Below are 20,489 nucleotides of genomic sequence, written 5' to 3'. Positions count from 1 at the left end.
CGAACAGCGGCCGGCTGCCACCTTTCGCACCAGCCTGATGAAGCTGTACCAAGTCACTGAGGCGCAGCAGAGGGCGTAACACCAACACATGTGTTGCCACACCGAATTCCTTTGTTACAGGGAGGAAGCCACTGCAGCAGGCCAAGGAGGCTACACACGAGCCCATACGCAGCACCCGGACGGACCCAGTTAACGAACATGCAGCACATAGGTAACGATGTATGATACCTCACACTAACCTTACCTCACCTTGCATGCTCTGTCGCAGCTAGCAAGCTGCTACTGCCCTTAGTACCCGACCTACTGTTGCAGAGGTTTTTTTCCCTTGGCGCTTGCCTCTGCCCTACAACCACTACCCTTCGATCATTTTTGAACAATTCTATCTCCAGATGGACCATGTTAATGAGTAATTGTGCCCAGACGCATGGATAACATCACAGTCCGCATCCTATGACTCCTGATTCAAAAACTAACATGTTCATGAAGGTGATAGTAGAACTTTTAGTTTGGTCACCACGTTGGTGTGGGCATGGAGGGGCCCCATCCTTTATAATGAGTAACATAGACAAGTGCTATTCACATCGATTTGCCACATTGTTGCAGTGCTCTAATTGACATTCACTACCTTCTACATGGCTGGAATGTATCATAACCAGGATGCTATGCCACCAGTCAGCATAATGCACTAGAACAGTGGTCCCCAAATTCAAGAAGCTTTTGAGCTACCATAAAAAAATTAAGACAACACTACAAAAAGAATGGATTGCTACTGACCATAAAGAGGAGATGTGGAGTTGCACACAGGCATGACAAAGGGACTACTAACATTTGAGCTTTTGGCCAAAAGGTCTTCTACTAAAGTAGAAAACACACATAGATTCATGCAAGCACAACTCTCACACACATGACCACTGTCTCTGGCCACTGAGGCTGGACTGCGAGCAACTGCACCTGATGTGGGAAGAAATCTGTGGGTGGTGGGGGCAAGGAGGAGGCTGGGACGGGGAGGGGAAGGATAGCACGGTAGAGGAATGAGAGGGTGTAGAGCTCCTTGTGGGAGCATTTAGGGACATTGATGGGGATGGTGCTGTGCTGCAAGTTGCACCTGTAGCCTCCCCAAAGCTCTTGCGACTACACCTAGCAGCCCTATCTGTGTCCCTTCATGCTCCCACAAGCAACATTCCACTCTCCTCCACCCTCAGCTCACTATCCCTTTCCCTCCCCGCCCCAGACCCCTCCTTATCCCCACAACTCGCAGATAGCTTCTCCCATCAAGTGCAGTTAATTGTAGTCCAGTTTCAGTGGACAAAGATGGTGGTCACGTGTGTGTGTGAGTTGCGCTTGCGGGAATGTGTGTGCATTTTCTACTTCAGAAGGCCTTTTGGCTGAAACCTCAACTGTAGAGCAAACTTTTTGTTGAGCCTGCCTTTCAACATCTCCTCTATATGGCAAGTAGCAATCTTTCCTTTTCAACATATTAGAACAGATTTTTTTTTAAACAGACTTATTAACTTTAATGAGAAGGATGGGAATCTTTTTCTTTAGGAACAAGAAGGCCAAGTATTTTCAAAGCTTGAAAGTGATTTTAAAGGGAAATCATTTTGAAAATCAATCAGTTTCAACTCCACTGCAGCATTGTTCTCTTAAAAATCAAAAGGCCCCATGACACAAGTAAAGAAATCTTCAGCATCAATCTCTATACAAGGCAATTTGACAAATTGTGCAATGTAGGAAATTCTTCTGAAATTTTGGAAGTTCTCAATTCTGAAAGAATTTCAGTGTATTGTTTGATATTGTAAGACAGCACTGAAGGGCCTTGATTGTGAAGGATTTGTTTCAAACCGGCAAAGCGTTTGTAATCATCTTCATCATGACATTCTTCCCCCACAGTTCCAGCTTATTTAAGAATGAAGTAACATCTGAAATTGTTCCACCAATATCTTTACCCTTACCTTAAAGCTACCAGTTAAGAATATTTACAGGGTGTATACATGCATAAGAAAAAAAAAATTCCTGGATTTCCCGGTTAAAAACACACTTTTTCCCACATGAAAATACACTTCTTCAAAGGTGAAAATACGCTTTTTTTCATGATAAGCGATAGTGTACTTTCCCTTGGAGCTGTAAAAACATCAATCCTTTGAATGGTAAAGGTTTTATTCACCACCAAGAACTTCCCGGTACTTTAGAAAATAAAATTCAGATGAAAAAGAAATGTGTTTTGGAAAGATCTTTAATGTGCAGCAACATGTACGCTACCTATTTTCATATTACGATATGCTGCATATTTTCGTATTAGGAAAGTATTAATTAGAGTTCCACCAAACACAACACGTTAATTTCCAAAGCATTGCAATGCTCTATTGTAAGCCAATCATAGCTCATGTCATGTGAACTCGACAGCCAATCATAGCAGACATTCATAGCATAGGACACATGATGTAGTCAGCCAATAGCAACATCACTGTTAAGTAGCACAAACGCACAAATAGGAAAAGTTAATGTTTTAAATTATTGTACATAGTGTGGGTACAAGTAAAGCTAAGCTTTCACATATAAAACTGCTCTTGAAGATTAATAAGCTACAAGAAAAGTTACACTTTCAAATATAAAATTGGTCTTTTTAGCATGTCTTACACTTTAATATACATCATACAACTATACCAGTAAAATTTTAAACAATGACATTAATGTCTAGTCTTCTGGGCTCGAAATTATTCTAAGTGGCTGGCCCAGAAAGTTTTAAGTTTTAAATGAGAGTCAAACTAACTGTGATTTAAAAAATTCATTGCACATTATTATACATAATATAGTTCATCTTGCGTAAAAGAAAATTTCCTTTGCAAATAACACTTTAAAAAAAAAATCATTCATAACATTTTTGTGTGACCTCTTAAACATGAGTTTGTTTCATCAGCTGCCACAGAGCACCAGAAAACAAGCATTACTGCACGAGGGCAGTTATGAAGCGTAGGACGCCTTTATGTTCATACACATATAGCATTAAGAGATCTTACATGTCATCATAAAAAAAGTAGGACATCAGAGGATACACCAAGAGCGTAGGAATTTTGTAAGCAATGCTAAAATGCATTGTTAGGCTTAAAGTACACATTCCTAAGTGCAGATTCAAAATGAATTAGGCCCCAACCTGATATTAAGCTTTTCGGAATGCAAATTTTCTTGGAGTACCAGTATTGTATTGTCTCATGTTTGATTCTTTAGTATGGCATAATGCTATAAGTGCCAGGAGATGAAAATGTGCACTTGTAATTCAGTGAACAATTGAAGCTAGCCAACAATGTGGAATGAAATGCTTGTTTCGTATAAATAGACTGCATAGACTGCATCTGCAGGAAAGATTAATAAAAGCCAGATTTATTTAATAAGTTGACAAAAATAACTTCATTGTTATGCATGCCAATTAATGCTTGACTGCCAAAAACATGGAAATAAAATCAGAAAATTGAAATTAACAACAGCCTTCCGTAATTATGTGCATGTATTTTAATTCACTTGATAGGTTCCAGCCACAGAAATCTGTGGTGTTTTTTTTTTTTTTTTTTTTTTTTTTTTTTTTTTTTTTTTTTTTAAAACTGTAAATGGCGAGGAAATAGGACATCAGGAAACAGCAAAATCACTAAATGTAAACATGGGTAACTATCCCCCTCCCCACTAAAACCCAAACTGCTCAGTGCAGGTGCAAATCTGTCAGAGCTTGTTCAATGACAGCATACACATTTGATGTTTTTTGTGTGAGGCAGTCAGTTACAGGCAAGAGTTCATAAGAGATACTGATTATTCTCTGTAAGATCATACACTCCTGGAAATTGAAATGAGAACACCGTGAATTCATTGTCCCAGGAAGGGGAAACTTTATTGACACATTCCTGGGGTCAGATACATCACATGATCACACTGACAGAACCACAGGCACATAGACACAGGCAACAGAGCATGCACAATGTCGGCACTAGTACAGTGTATATCCACCTTTCGCAGCAATGCAGGCTGCTATTCTCCCATGGAGACGATCGTAGAGATGCTGGATGTAGTCCTGTGGAACGGCTTGCCATGCCATTTCCACCTGGCACCTCAGTTGGACCAGCGTTCGTGCTGGACGTGCAGACAGCGTGAGACGACGCTTCATCCAGTCCCAAACATGCTCAATGGGGGACAGATCTGGAGATCTTGCTGGCCAGGGTAGTTGACTTACACCTTCTAGAGCACGTTGGGTGGCACGGGATTCATGCGGACGTGCATTGTCCTGTTGGAACAGCAAGTTCCTTTGCCGGTCTAGGAATGGTAGAACGATGGGTTCGATGACGGTTTGGATGTACCGTGTACTATTCAGTGTCCCCTCGACGATCACCAGAGGTGTACGGCCAGTGTAGGAGATCGCTCCCCACACCATGATGCCGGGTGTTGGCCCTGTGTGCCTCGGTCGTATGCAGTCCTGATTGTGGCGCTCACTTGCACGGCACCAAACACGCATACGACCATCATTGGCACCAAGGCAGAAGTGACTCTCATCGCTGAAGACGACACGTCTCCATTCGTCCCTCCATTCATGCCTGTTGTGACACCACTGGAGGCGGGCTGCACGATGTTGGGGCGTGAGTGGAAGACGGCCTAACGGTGTGCGGGACTGTAGCCCAGCTTCATGGAGACGGTTGCGAATGGTCCTCGCCGATACCCCAGGAGCAACAGTGTCCCTAATTTGCTGGGAAGTGGCGGTGCGGTCCCCTATGGCACTGCGTAGGATCCTACGGTCTTGGCGTGCATCCGTGCGTCGCTGCTGTCTGGTCCCAGGTCGACGAGCACGTGCACCTTCCGCCGACCACTGGCGACAACATCGATGTACTGTGGAGACCTCACGCCCCACGTGTTGAACAATTCGGCGGTACGTCCACCCGGCCTCCTGCATGCCCACTATATGCCCTCGCTCAAAGTCTGTCAACTGCACATACGGTTCATGTCCACACTGTCGCGGCATGCTACCAGTGTTAAAGACTGCGATGGAGCTCTGTGTGCCACGGCAAACTGGCTGACACTGACGGCGGCGGTGCACAAATGCTGCGCAGCTAGCGCCATTCGACGGCCAACACTGCGGTTCCTGGTGTGTCCGCTGTGCCGTGCGTGTGATCATTTTTTGTACAGCCCTCTCGCAGTGTCCGGAGCAAGTATGGTGGGTCTGACACACCGGTGTCAATGTGTTCTTTTTTCCATTTCCAGGAGTGTATGCCAAAATGGATAATAAGTAATAATTGTTTAGTGACAGTAGCATCATATAATTTCAAATAATGGTTATGACTATATATTGTTTAACAGAATTGATTACTGGAAAATAAGAAAACTATGAATTAAATAGTTTGTGAGGGAAATATGATTGGACTAATAAAATTTTGAGAATTATTTAACTCACAACAGTGTTTACAGCTGCAGAAATGGAGGTTAGGTTAGCTTACAGCCACTATACAAGCTCAATAGGCAGTGATACTACTTTCCAGTGTAAAAAATCAAGTATACCTGACTTAAAACCATGCAAGCTCATAAACAATGTGTCAATGCCCTTTATCAAGAACATAAGCAGGCTCTCATTAATAATAGATATTTGTGAATGTAGCAAATATCCATGAATTACACAATGATTATGCATAAAACACAGTTTATGCTATTAATTGCAGTTCTGAGGCAACCATTTCAATGCTGTTACTTTGGGAAATCTGTAGTATAGCTGGAGGGATAAGTGCAAGGATGTGAGACAGAGTCCTTTTTGTGATGACAGAGAATCTACATAAGCTAGCTAACATAGAAGTCACAAGTGTCAGATAATTTTGTTATTCTGAAGTCAAAATTTATTTACGTAAGCTTAACACTTAGTGTGTAAGATGTGTGCTGGTTGCTAATGCAGCAGCTTGATAGCAGAATAATGTTAAAGTTAATATTTCATTCTCTAAAGACCTGATAAATAATTTTATATTAATTTATTTTTACTTGAGACAAAGATTGCTGTATACTGAAATTACCCACCATACCATTCTTCTGCTGGCTGGTGAGACACCTTGAAGCCCTGGATGATTCCATTTCTTCCTTCCACAGGGGGAGTTTCCCAAGATACTTCCAAGCTCTGAGAGGTTAGTGCAGAACATTGCACATTTTCTGGTGGAAGGCTTGGTACTGTTAACAAAAATCGAATGTGCACATGGTCATTACAAAACATTTACAGTTTTAGAAGACTGCATAACTATTGTAATAAGTGATTCAAATATTTTTATTTGAAATGTCAAGACATTCTAACAGAGTAGAACCTTCTTGGTATAAAGTGATTAGCTACAAACTTTAGAGCAAGCATTGCCTGGAATAAAATTTCATGGCTTAAATGAAATAACAATGCCTACCATCCTCTAGGGTCTTCACTGTTATAGGATCTGATGCTGGGCCAGCTCCTCGACTGTTGTAAGCTTGAACAATAATTGTATATGTGGTAAATTTTGAGAGTCCTTGAAGAGTAGCCTCACCACCATACTGAGTACCAACTTCCACAGTTTTAAGGCTATAGTTGTGACTTGTTGGAGATGGTGATGGGGATGATGGAATGAATGATGGTTGTTCTTGATAACCAACATAGTAACCAAGAAGATTCCCATTCCAGTGTTCTCTCAGTGGTGGCTCCCATGTAACAAACAGCTCTGTAGAGCTTCTAGCTTCAGCACGAACATCTTGTGGAACTCCAGTTGGAACTGAAAATTGAATCAATGGATTACCTCTTATTTTAAACAACACAATATTCACTAAAGACCTTTTCTTGCATTCAAATTTCACATTGAACATCAGTTACTAAATTTCATGAAACAATTTAGAACTATGAACACCTTTGCTGAAATTCACCTCTGTTTTTTGCTGTTCAACTCGATTTTGATGCAAACTGTCTCTGCAGATTTGTACATGTCAGACTCAATGAGAAACTGGACAATTTGTTTCATATTATTAGTGCAATTTGTGCCTTCTTAAAAGGTATATATATTTTTATGCTTATACATTAAGAAAGCATCCCATAACATCATGACTGCATTCGTATCATGTAACCACCCTATAAACTTTGTGTATTTATAGATTTGTTGGTTCTGTATAAGTATTTTGCCATACATAAAAAGATGATTATATCCAACATTTGATAGCAGAGGATGGGCATCAATTCAGCTGATGTAGAATGTAATAAATCAGAGCTTCCTTTTTCAAAATTATTATTTCAAGCCTATTTACAGGGTTAAAAAATGTAGCCAAGTTAGAGAGCACAATTAGACCTACCCCAGGGTCTGCCCTGATTCTCACTGGCCAGTATAAATGGTCACACACACACACACACACACACACACACACACACACACACACACATTTAGAAAACTGCAATGAATGATCCCCAGCAAGACAGATTTTGTTGAAAATCTATAATGATTTGCAGTTTTCATACAATACTGACAATGATGTGCATATTATGGACTATGAGCCAGGTAAAATATTCTATTAATGTTTCAAAAAAGTGTTTTTTACCTTTCAAACGACTGTCAATTCTACTCAAAGGCTTTGCAGCAACTGAAACAAGATTACTTACTATGTAACACAACTGCATTCTTTGGAAGCTAGATTGACAGTGTGCTGTATAAACTGAATAGCCTAAACATGTAGGGTCTGTACCCAACAACTGCAGATACAGGGAATCAATAGAAATAGGACTGGGGCTATGTTTCTGCACTGCTCTGCAAAGGTTTGCATCTGACTTGAGTTTCAGTCAGCTCAAAAATGCAGCTGCAACAAATGAATGGCAGATTTTTCCATGAATGGTGTGATGACCAATAAAACATAAGTTAAGCAAAATTTGCGTAAAGACACAGCATTTACATCATGTTCACCTATTGCCTAAGCCTGTTCTTTAACAGAACTATAGACCATCATTTCTTGAAGTGCATGAGAATTCAAAACTCTCTACTCCAAATTCCAGGGGAGGGGAATGATGGTAGCAAGTGTCCTCACTTATTGCCCTCCGCTCTCATCTTGCGAGTAGCCACGTAACAGATCCTCAGGGCCAAAGTATACCTCCAATTCTCCCAGTGCTACTACTTTTAAATATGTGGACCAAATTAAACATAAGAAAGTATGACATCGTTCGCATATGATTGTTCCTTGCTGCATTGTTCACTATCTTGCAGAAAATGATGCTTTCTATAGAAACTAAATAAGAAAACAAAATGAAATAAACAAGCTTTAGTATGAAAAAAGTACTTTTAATTAGGAATACTGTTGGATAAGAATTTTTTAAAACCATTAGTCACTTATGCAAAAAATAGTACGTAATAAATATAGTTCATCTCATAAAAATGTTCAAGAAAACAATCACAGTTTTCATCAAACATTGAAGATGATGTGATTTTTACCTTCCTCTTGTGTTGTCACCTGGATGACTTCACTAGGATCACTCATGCCAAGTCTATTCTCAGCCATTATTCGAAAATGATAAGAGCTTGCTGGGTTAAGATTTTGTACTGTAGCTGAGGTTTGTGTTCCAGGAACAGTAATTTTTAATGGCTGTGTCTGCCAGGTTTCTGGTAAAAAAGTCATCTCGTTATTAATCTAAAATGAGGACAAATACTAAATAATAAGTATAAATATGTCTTAGATAGTTACCTGATACCAGTTTGTACTGAATTGTGTAGCTTGTTATTGGGCTATTTCCAGCATAAGGCTGTGTCCACGAAAGCTGTAGAGATCGACTTTGTTGATCATTGACACGAATATTTTTTGGCATTTCAGGAACCTCTGAAACAAAAATTTTAAATATTTAACTAAGTTATTAATTTATTGGAAATATTGGTACAAGACAGGGAGTATCACAGTTAACAGCAAAAACTGATACTGGTTAAAGTACATGGTAATGGAGGCATAAACATTCTGATAAACACAGGTCTGCAAACAATCCACTTGCGTGACAATAGTGAATGTGTGGGTTAGATCAGTCACTGACTTCAGTAAGAAGTATTCTCCTAGTCAGTGCAAAAGCATGTCATCTTATATAAGAAGCAAAATGTGAAGATGGTGAACATCCTCAAGCAATCCTGGAAGATCCAGATCACACTGCAGAAACTGAAGGATACATCATTGTGTGGTTTCAGTGAGACAGTCAGCTAGTAACTGTAAACACACATTCAACGACAAATGTTGCTGTTGTGGTAACTCATGAGAAGCTTGTGGATTCGCATCGAACTTGAGTCCAATCAGATGGTGACTCAATCAAAATGTTTACATTTCAAATACACCATAATAACTAGGACAATATTTCATACTGAACTCAATGATGGCTCATAACCATCTCGCAAATGGCCCATTTGCAGACTCATCTGCACTAGAGTAATTTTTCATCTGTTATCATACACTTTCTATCATGTCAGATCTGTCAGAAAAGCTACCCAAAAAATCAGTCATAGGTGAGAGGAAAGGCATGATGACAGAAAAATCAACAATGAAATTACCAAAAAGAGATGGGAATTGAAAACCAAAGAGGTTACAAGTGACAGAGAAGCCTGCTATTGACAAGTCAGAAAAAAATCAGAGGCAACTCTCGTCCACTTCAGCTGGTGTTGATGTCTGTTTATTTGAAGGAGGATAGTATACATGTTTTCTCTATTATCATTCACCTTTATCATTTCTATGACAGTATTTACATCACCTCCATTTTTTCTCTGGATTGTCAATAATGCCCTCTCTGTTATTTACAAACTCCCTGCTTTTCTATTCTCATCTCTTTTCTGGTATTTCATCATGACTTTTCTGTCATCCTGCACTGCTGTTCGCCTTTAAGCCACTAGGTTGAATAGCTTCCCTGTCAGATCCTCAAATAGTTTTGTTTCTTGCAATGCTATTCTTTCTTTTGTCATCTGAAAGATTTTCTTATTCTAGAAGATAATTTTCCTGTCAGATTTTTTTCATGTGCACGAGTCTGCTGCCAAGTCGAAAGCACAAGCTTTTCTGCCTTTATTTGTTTGTAATTTCACTACAGTTACCACCTGTTTATAGATATAGATATAAACATATGTGAATTTGTTACCTTGAACAATGAGCTGTATTGCCATTTCATCTTGCCCGTATGAATTACTTGCATAACATGAGAAGACTCCAGTGTCATGGCGATATGTGCGAGAGATTCCTAACTCAGAGACCATGCCATCATCCAGTTTCTGTTCTCTTATTGTATACCTGGAAAAAATTATCTGAAACTAATTGCCACATTCTGTTCTTAATAGCTACATTATGTTACCTTTTTGTTGACTATCCACATTTTTGGTTATTAAGTCATATGAATAAGCTCACTAAATCAACATGAAAGTATTTCTTCTAGCAGGGGCAGTCAGATAAAATGAGACAGACTACATAATGAGGATGGCATGAACTGATCTGTGTGTACAGAAGTGCCCTCTATTGGGAATGAGGAAGGAATAGCATGAGTATCCACAACTGTGCAACTTGTCTCTAAGACTAGGTCAACATGAGGTCAGAGAGTTGTGCCTGCATCTGACTTAACTATGGAGGTCAAGAAAGAGGAACAGTTACATGTAGTGCAATTTTTGACTGCAGAAGGAGTGTCAGGAAGTGAAATTCTTGCCAAATGTCTGCCTTGTGTGGGAAACACAGTATGTCATGTGCACATGTGTTTGTGTGGAATTAACAATGCTGAGAATGTTGGGTGTCACTGAAAGACAGTAGTCAGTCAGGACAGGCTCAACATGTCATTACCCACTCTGTCATTGCTGCAATGGAAGCTGCTGCCATCAGAAATGACAGACAGTGAATGGTGTACGTTAGGTTCATGTTGGGCATCAGGCATAGTACTGCTCACATCATATTCTGAAGTTCTGGAAAATCTGTGCATGATGATAATGATGATGATGATGATGATGATGATGATGTTTGGTTTGTGGGGTGCTCAACTCCGCGGTCATCAAGCACCCGTACAAAGTCCCAATTTTTACACAGTCCAATTTTTATCACAATCACACAACTGTCATGAGTGATGATGATGATGATGATGATGATGATGATGATGATGATGAAATGATGAGGACAACACAAACACCTAGTCCCATTGTTGCTTGAGATGAAACACGGCATCATCATTTTGAGCCTAACAATGGAAGCACATGGATACACTCCTATCGAAATATCCAAAGACTTACATGACAGCTCTGAGAGAGTCGTGACGATCTTTTTTTATTTTATTTTTTTTTACTACAAGAACTCATTGCTCATTGACTTTCTGGCATATGGCACCACAATCAGTCCACAGTAGCAGTGGACAGTTTGCAAAAACTGAAGCATGACATCAAGTCCAGACACCCAGGTATGTTTATGGGTGGCATCATTCTGTTGTAGGGTAATGCCCACCCTCATGTTGCCAAGGTTGCTTCAATTATGCTGCAGAAGTTTTGCTGGGAACCCCCTAGCGCATCCTTCAAACAGTCCTGATCCCTCCTCACATGATTTCCATATTTTTGGAGCCCTGAAGAAAGACATTCATGGCCATCGATTTGCTTCAGATGAAGAGGTGCATGCCTGGGTAAAATCATGATTCCATAGACAACCACAAACATTTTTTCCATGAAGGCATTGACCATCTTGTCTCACAATAGGATAAATGTATTAACAGGTATGGTAAATACTTTTGAAATAATAAAGAGTTTGCTTACTTTTTTCCATCTGTTTTCATTTGACTGCCCCTTATATTTTATTATGTTATGAATGAGGTGGTGGTGGCATGTGACGAGTGCCTCCCGTTGGCTAGACCACTTGCGTGGAGCAAGTCTTTCGATTTAACGCCACTTTGGCAACTTGCACATTGATGGGGATGAAATGATGATGATTAGGACAACACAACACCCAGTCCCTGAACGGAGAAAATCTCCGACCCAGCCGGGAATCGAACCCGGGCCCTTAGGATTGACAGTCCGTCACGCTGACCACTCAGCTACCAGGGGTGGACAATGTTATGAATGAAAACAGTTTATAGGAACAATTATAACTCTAGTTATGTAAAGTAGATAGCCCTACAACTATCAGAAGAATTCATAAGGATCTTTTCATTTAGACTTTTCCTCCTTATCTAGAGTTCAGAAAGTAGTTACATGCTCTGGTACAAAGGTATTCAACAAGCTCCCAACTAATACACAGCACGACATTTGAATCCCAACCAGTTCAAAAGAAAATTAAAATCACACCTCATTAGCCATTATTTATACAAATTATCTGAATATTTCTATTCAAGGATTGAAAAGTTTGTTAGCTTCAAGGTAAGTAGCCGTGTTAATTCTAAAGCTGCATAACAGGCAGTAATGAATTGTAAGCAGGATTCTATAGCTGTAGGTAACTTTTCTTTGAATAATATCAGTGCACTCAACTGGATACTGATCCTTAGGATATAAGAGACAATTTATGGATGGAGAATTTAATGTAAAGAATGCATAATTTAAATAGTGGAGCTAAGACTATTCAAGTAGATAACACACAACAGAAGATAAACAGCAGCTATTAGATAAAAATGAGGGGGCTGCAGCTCCTTGAAAATTAACAGCCACCTCCCTAATTTACTTGATTAAATTTAGCTGGATTCAACATGAGTAGGTTAAGCAGTATAGTGGCTGATTTGCTAAAATAGCATACAAATTATGTTTATCTTATTTGCTTGTCTTTTTGTTAATGTATAACTTGACTCATTGCACATTCCTAAAAGTTCTCTTTCCTGATAGGATCTATGGAACATGATGAGTGAGTGCATGAATGAACTATCTCAACTGGATACCAATCCTTAGGATATAAGAGACAATTTCTGGATGGAGAATTTAATGTAAAGAATGCATAATTTAAATAGTGGAGGTAAGACTATTCAAGTAGATAACACACAAATGCAGAAATGTAGTGAATTGGTTGGGTCAAGGAATAATTTATAATCACAACAAAGTTCCTGCTCAATGATAAATAACATATCAATAAAGGACACCCAGCTAGTTCCTGAAAAAAATACATTCTTTTGGTGTATTTGATCTCACTGGAGTTGCATTAGTTCATGCTTCTTATCATCTGGTCATCACTAACAGGAAATCTGCGTAATCATTTTTAGTATTTATATCAGTCAATAATAAGTTATTGTATAAAAATCTGTTCTTGCAATAAATTCTCATAAAATGAAGAATTATTGTGAATAATAAAAAACGAAATAGGTCACATTAATGAGACAGAGAATAAGACAACCAAATATCCTTAGCAGCTATACATTACAAGAGAATGTACATTTATTATCTGCATCTGTCTTCAGCCATACTGTGCAAACTACTGTGAAATGCATGACAAAGGATATTCCCCATGGTACCAGTTGTCAGGATGTGTTCCTTTTCCATTCATATATCTAGCATGGATAGAATTATTACTTAAACATCTATATGTATGTGCTATAATTAGTCTAAATTTGTCTTTGTGATCCTTATGGGATCAATCATTAGGGGTTGTAGTATACTCCTAGATTCATCATTTGCTGTTGGTTCTTGGAACTTTGTAGGTATGCTTTCATTGGATAGTTTGCACCTATCTTTAAGTGTTTGCCAGTTTTGTTTTTTTGGAAACTTCATGACAGTCACATTTGAGAATTAGTCTATGATGAGTCACACAAGTGTTTTCTAAGTAATCTCTTTTATAGATGGATAGCATTTCACTATAATTCTACCAGAAATATCTACATCTACATCTACATCTACATCCGTACTCCGCAAGCCACCTGACGGTGTGTGGCGGAGGGTACCCTGAGTACCTCTATCGGTTCTCCCTTCTATTCCAGTCTCATATTGTACGTGGAAAGAAGGATTGTCGGTATGCTTCTGTGTGGGCTCTAATCTCTCTGATTTTATCCTCATGGTCTCTTCGCGAGATATACGTAGGAGGGAGCAATATACTGCTTGACTCTTTGGTGAAGGTATGTTCTCGAAACTTTAACAAAAGCCCGTACCGAGCTACTGAGCGTCTCTCCTGCAGAGTCTTCCACTGGAGTTTATCTATCATCCCCGTAACGCTTTCGCAATTACTAAATGATCCTGTAACGAAGCGCGCTGCTCTCCGTTGGATCTTCTCTATCTCTTCTATCAACCCTACCTGGTGCGGATCCCACACTGCTGAGCAGTATTCAAGCATTGGGCGAACAAGTGTACTGTAACCTACTTCCTTTGTTGTCGGATTGCATTTCCTTAGGATTCTTCCAATGAATCCCAGTCTGGCATCTGCTTTACCGACGATCAACTTTATATGATCATTCCATTTTAAATCACTCCTAATGCGTACTCGCAGATAATTTATGGAATTAATAATAATATGAAGTCTGCCATCGGCTTTACCTCCAACCAAGCCTATGTGATCGTTCAGTTTCCTGTCCCTATTACAGAAGTGTAGTGCCTCAGAAAAGTGCATTGCTGTTGGGTTTGCTAATGCCAGATAATGTTGTGCTATGATGCCTGAGGAAATGGCGTAAAAATGGCAGAGAAGGAAATGGCTCATCATCTGCTTAGCACCACACACACGAGACACATTATGGTTATCACAGAGTCCCCATTTTAACATGGCAGTATTACTTTGGTCAATTACCATGTGAAGAAGATTAACTGATCTACATGATGGCCATGGCAGCCTGTTTCCTGGGGTAGTTTCTTTCTTGGTGGGCTCCAATCGCATGTAGCTCTGTCCTGCCAGTGATGATGTCTTTTTCCTGCCTTTGACTTCACTAAAGGGGCAGTACTTGAGATAAACCTTTCCTGCCATGAAGACAATGAGTAACAGCTTCATACCCCTGAAGCTGGTGTCTATCATCGGTGCTCACTTTGCTCCTTTCAGATTTGTGCTGTCAAATTGGACTATCATTCTGATGTTGAATGGTGCTATTCTGGCCAGAACTGAGATTTTTCTCAAATAGAGTTGGTGTCAAGTATCCTGTCACCGAGTTTCGTGAAGAGCAATGTTTCGAGTGGCAGGACTGGTACCACAAGGGGGAAGCATTTTCTTCTGCCAAGCAGCACAAGGCCAGATACGACTTCCAAAGTAAATGTTGCTCGCTACCCAACTTGTGCCTTTGAGCGATTTTAAGATACTGTTTCATGCTGTGACCTTTATTCTGAAGCTGTCAGATTGCTCCTTGAATGCAGACTCCAATCAAGAACAACCCCGAGTCATTTATGGGTAGAGCTGTTGACTGAGAGGAGTTCACAACCACAAGACTTTTAACTTTTAATTGGAATGTTTGTTGTGAAGGTGGAAAGTGCTGACTACTGTTTTACTAGGATTTGACTTCATGCTGTTATCTTTATAACACTCTCCCAGATAGCCAAGAGCAGACAAAAGTTGCCTTTTGGCACCTTCAAATATGTTACACTGGGTACAGAAAGACACATTGCTGGAATAAATAAATGAAGTGCATGCCTTGTTACATTGTTGATCATTGGTGTACAGTTTAAATAATGCGGGAGAACAAATGCTTTCTTGGGGAGCCAGATATTCGTATGAGTTGACTCATTTCCATTGTGACTAACTGATGTCATAGTCATCGGATACCACTTTTTTTCATTTTGTGAAGTGCACAATTTCAAATTTCTGTACATTTAAAACAAGTTGTCCATCTCTGCACCACTTCAAAATATGACTGATTATTTGTGACCATATTGTAGACAGTGCTTTATTATACATGATACCTGCATCATTTGCAAAAAGTCTGAGGTTACTATTAATTTTTTCTACAAGGTCATTAATATACAGCATGAATGAAAAGGGCCCCAGATCATTCCTCTGTGGTACACATGAAGTTAATTTTACCTCTGTTCATGATTCTCCATCCAAGATAACATGCTGTTTCCTCCCTATCAAGAAATTTTCAATCCAGTCACAATTTTTGCTTGATAAGCCGTATGATCATACTTTCAATAATAAGTGTATGTTATTACTGAATCAATGCTTTTTGGAAGTCAAGAAATACTGCATCTACCTCACTGTCTTGAATCAAGGTCTCAGAATATCATGTGACAAAAGTGGGAATTGGGTTTTGCATGATTGATACTTTCAGAATCCCTGCTGATTGGCACAGAGGAGGTCATCTGTTTGAGATACCTCATTACATTTGAGCACAGAATATGTTATAAGTTTCTACAACAAATGGATGTCAATGATATAGGATGATTTTGTGGATCATCACTGCTACCCTTCTTGTAGACAGATGTGACCTGTGCTTTCTTCCACGTGTATTGTCATGGTCATGGCCACGTAAAATTTAGAGTACACTGACAATTTTCTGTCAATTACTCTTATTGTCATTTCTCAAACATTTCAGATGAACATGGCAACAGTAGCTTGTTTTGATGCTTATGAAAGCAAGACTTCTATTATGTGTAAATTATCCTCCATATGTATGGTCTCATAAGGTTCCAGTGTTATTTCACTGTAAGAACATCAACCACTTTTCACACCTTCTGATTGATTAGTCTCTTTGCTATTCTCCTTCTGTGAAAACAATGTCTGGATGTAGTTTAACACTTTCATTTTATAGCTGACACTGATAATTCATTAATAAGATGACTGCAAAGCGCTGGCATCAATAAATTCTCCTAGAAGATGTAATGCTTCACCATAAATCAGTTCTGCTGCAGAGGAATCAATGTCTGGCTTGTAAGTGTTCCACAGACTGAGAAGAACTGTTGGCAGAATGGTCACCCAGGTGTTATTGTGACATAAGTGCGGCTCAGTCATGCCATTGCTCTGATCAGATGATAGCTGGTGGTCTTCTGATGCATATATTCACACACTCTTGCAAGCTGTGTGAAAAATCAAACTCAAATTATCATCCACGGTCAGCCATAATGTGGAGAGGACAACCAACCCTATTTAACAATGTCATCACAAAAGCAGAAGTTAATATTTCTGTGGAAATATTGTCCAAAAGCACCATTCTGGCCAATGAGTGAAATGATCTGTCGTACTAAGTAGTATTGGTCATTTTATGGAGGCAATGGTCCTATTATGCCAATGTGCACATGAATGAAATGTAAGGTTGTATCCTGGAAATTGCCAACGGACATGTGCATGTGACAAGACACCTAGTTACATTGGCACTATAGGCATGTATGTGTCCAGTTGATACAGTCTTTTTTCCACACTGATCCATACAAAATGCATTGACATCAGATGAAAAGTCACACAGATCCAGAGTGACACAAGTTGTGTGGGCTGTCTATGAATTGCAGCTAGTAACAAGGAGTGCGATTTCCTGAGAGGTATCACAATACAGTTTGGCTTCCTCACCACACACGTTGAAAAGTTGCAGTTGTGTCATCAAATAAAAAAAAAAAGGTTTGGAGCTCTTGATCATCTTGCTGTGCCCAAGTCAGTTCCATGAAATCTACAGGCCACGAGATGCTGTTGATGTTCAAGAGGCAATCAGCAACTACATTGCTCATACCAGAAAAGTGCTTGATGTTTGTTCTGAATGTAGCTATGAATTCTAGGTACTTATATTGGTGAGGTGAGGAGTAGTTGCTGTTCTGCTTGAAGGCATACATAAAGGTTTATGATCAGCATAGATGTGAATACTCTTGCCTTTAACTGTGGTCAAAAGTACCTAAACTGCTCGGGACACAGCAAGATGCTCATGCTTGTAGGCACTCCACTTCTGCTGTAATGGTGACAGCTCGTGTGAATAGTATGCAAGGGGTTGCCATGAGTCATCTGACCACTGCTGCAACTCTGCACCAATAGTGCCTGACTTGCATCCACTACTAATAATAAGGGGGCATCCAGCTTGGGGTGTGTGAGAAATGCAGCATTCACCATACTCTGTTTTGTGGCTTCAAACGTAGAGCTCGTCACAACCATCCACTGAACTGTGGTGTTGTTTCTGACTTTCGGGGCAGACGGTGCAGCAGTCCCCAGAAACATGCATGATTCTTTAATGGTGTTCAGTTTTGGTATCTGCAGGACAGCTTTGACTTTTTCCGGTAATGGTAGGGAGCCCACAGAAGAAATTCGGTGGCCCAGGAAGGTGATCTCAGATTCTTTGAAACCATGTTCAAAATCACACTATACTGCTCTTAACATATGCACACTTTGATTAAGTGCTGTTGATGTTGCTCCCAGTGGCACAAAAGATATCATCCAGGTATGCAAAACAATATATCAGGCCTTGCAAAACTGAACTGATAAACAACTGCCATGTCTAAGCGCATTACATAACCCAAATGTCATGTACATGCATTCAAAGAACCCATACAGAGTGATGATAGACACTTTGGGTATGTCCTCCTCTGCTATAGGAATTTGAGTGTAAGCTTTGGTACAATCCAGGATGCTGAACATAGTGGGACCATGTAAGGCGTAACAATGGTACTGGGTAGCTATCTGGTGGATTTCTGCTGTTAAGTGCATGATAATTTCCACGTGGGCTCCATGCTTCTGAGAGACTAGGTGTAGAGGGGTGAACATGGGCCACTTGGTGGTTGGATAATGTCTTTTTTAACATAGTGTCAAACGCGACTTTAGTGATAGCCAGACGTCTGAGTGTCAAGCATATAGACCTCCATGATACAGGTGGGCTGATGGTAGTCTTAATATAATGCACTGTATTGTGTAGCACTTGTTTAGGAACATCTGGAGGTCTGATCAGATTAGTAATCATTGTAGCAGTGTTGTGTGCTTATGGTTACCCCCTTGCATCAGCTTGGCAATGTGAACTGCTGCGATGCGGCTGAATATCACTAGTCAAGCATTAACCACGAGTGGGAGCAGATTTTAATAAGCTAGAAAGTCAACTCTCATGATGGCTTCTGAGATGTAGGTGACGTTACATACCTGATGAAAGAGTATCATAGTCCCAGATCTAATTCTGTCTGCTGAGTTATGTAAACTGATGTGGAGGAGTTGTTCACCACTGTCAAACAGAATGCTGCCTGTGGTATGCAGTGAAGAGTTGAAGTTCACAGCAAAATACTTAAATTGGAGCTAGTGTCCAACAAATACTTTTGACATGATTTTCTGTCTCTGATGAAAAAGCACCGTGATGGTGACAGGCAGTTGGCTGCATCTATGACTGTCTGCTGTTGGCATTTGGTGAAGTTCATGGTGCAGTACACTTCCTCACCCACTCACTGTACTTATGATAGTACCACCATGTAGAGTGGTCTGCATTGGAGGATGCAGTGCTGGTTGACGAATGGCCCCAAAATTTCTTATGATATCATTCTCTAACATTGGCACTGGTTTGGTTCAACAGCTTGCTAATTTGTGTGCACAGTAAATCCACTTCTGCCACTAAAGGACTGTATTGCTGTATGGTTTTGTCACTGTGCTAACCTGAACAGCAGTGATGGCTTCCTATATTTGGTCTGCAAGCTCTTCAATGGCATCTAATAGCATTTTTGATTGTGGTGTTATCATCACCTCAACCTGTGATGGTAAATGACTGCTTCAAATGGCGTGCAGCAAATTATCTGGGACCAGTCTCTACCTTGCTTCTTAGGCATTGAAGGTACTGTGGTGGTCAGTGGTCACCCATATCCTCTTATGTCAGCATTTGACAGATTCTGTTCTGGAAGGCTGCAACTGTTTGAATTAATAAGCTTGTCATAAGAATTTTCTGCCAGTGGTGTGGTTATTACATCCTGTACTCCCTCATCGTAATGGTGCTCCAACTGGCTCAAAATCAGCACAAACTTCATTGAGTGTGCCTGATTCCAACATAACAAAAACTCGCCTTACAAACCACAGAACTGTGTTATGTGGCCAGAATAGGAACAGGAGTGTGGCTAATCTTGACACTGCTGTTTGCCTTGCATCTTAGAAGTTTATATCAAAATCATGTTGGCTGAGTGCTCTTCAGCTTGCAAATCATGTGAGCTTTCAAATCACACCAACTTTTCAATCACATTTGGGTCACCACTTGTTATACACTGCTTGAATTATGGCAGTCTGACCTTTTTCATTATGTACTATCAATCTGAGTGATAAAGCCCGAATTAGCACTGTCAGGAATCAGGAACATAAGAATATTATTTTCTTGAATTTACATGCTCAGTTTATGGGCATGAGAATATATTACTGTACATGGACAAGAGTAAGCTGTACAGAAGTCAAAGAATAAACACTGTCACTGCTACTTCTGTATACAGTGTCAAAGGTTGAACCTGGGGGGATTACAGAATCATAGGATATATTGCAAGGAGAGTTCACACTGCACAATTTAGATAGGCTGAGGCTGATAGGAAGAATGTAGGTTGCACAGGCTGTGAAGCAGTCTTTGAAGTAAAGCACACTATTACAGGCAGCATGTTCAGCAGCTGGGTGGTCCAGCTATCTCTTGGTGGGGGTCATTCATGCTGACAGACAGATTGTTGGTTTTAATGATCACGTAGAAAGCAGCACAGTGGTTC

The 20,489-nt window shown here is 40.0% G+C and overlaps 1 protein-coding gene across 1 annotated transcript in view; it reads right to left on the bottom strand.

The window, feature by feature from the left end:
* LOC126273226 (Down syndrome cell adhesion molecule-like protein Dscam2) overlaps positions 1–20,489 on the bottom strand; it is a 376,826-nt gene that overhangs the window by 132,012 nt on the left and 224,325 nt on the right. Inside the window, exons 17-21 of the mRNA XM_049976769.1 lie at positions 10,103–10,251; positions 8,686–8,817; positions 8,436–8,603; positions 6,402–6,743; positions 6,034–6,180 (exon numbers count right to left, since the gene is read on the bottom strand). Coding sequence (XP_049832726.1) covers positions 6,034–6,180; positions 6,402–6,743; positions 8,436–8,603; positions 8,686–8,817; positions 10,103–10,251 — 938 coding nt within the window. The remainder of the gene's footprint in view (positions 1–6,033; positions 6,181–6,401; positions 6,744–8,435; positions 8,604–8,685; positions 8,818–10,102; positions 10,252–20,489) is intronic.

The sequence above is a fragment of the Schistocerca gregaria genome, chromosome 5 (assembly GCF_023897955.1).
Source record: "Schistocerca gregaria isolate iqSchGreg1 chromosome 5, iqSchGreg1.2, whole genome shotgun sequence".
Lineage (NCBI taxonomy): Eukaryota > Metazoa > Arthropoda > Insecta > Orthoptera > Acrididae > Schistocerca > Schistocerca gregaria.
Note: the sequence above shows the minus strand (reverse complement) of the source record. Positions and strands in the feature narration are given on the sequence as shown.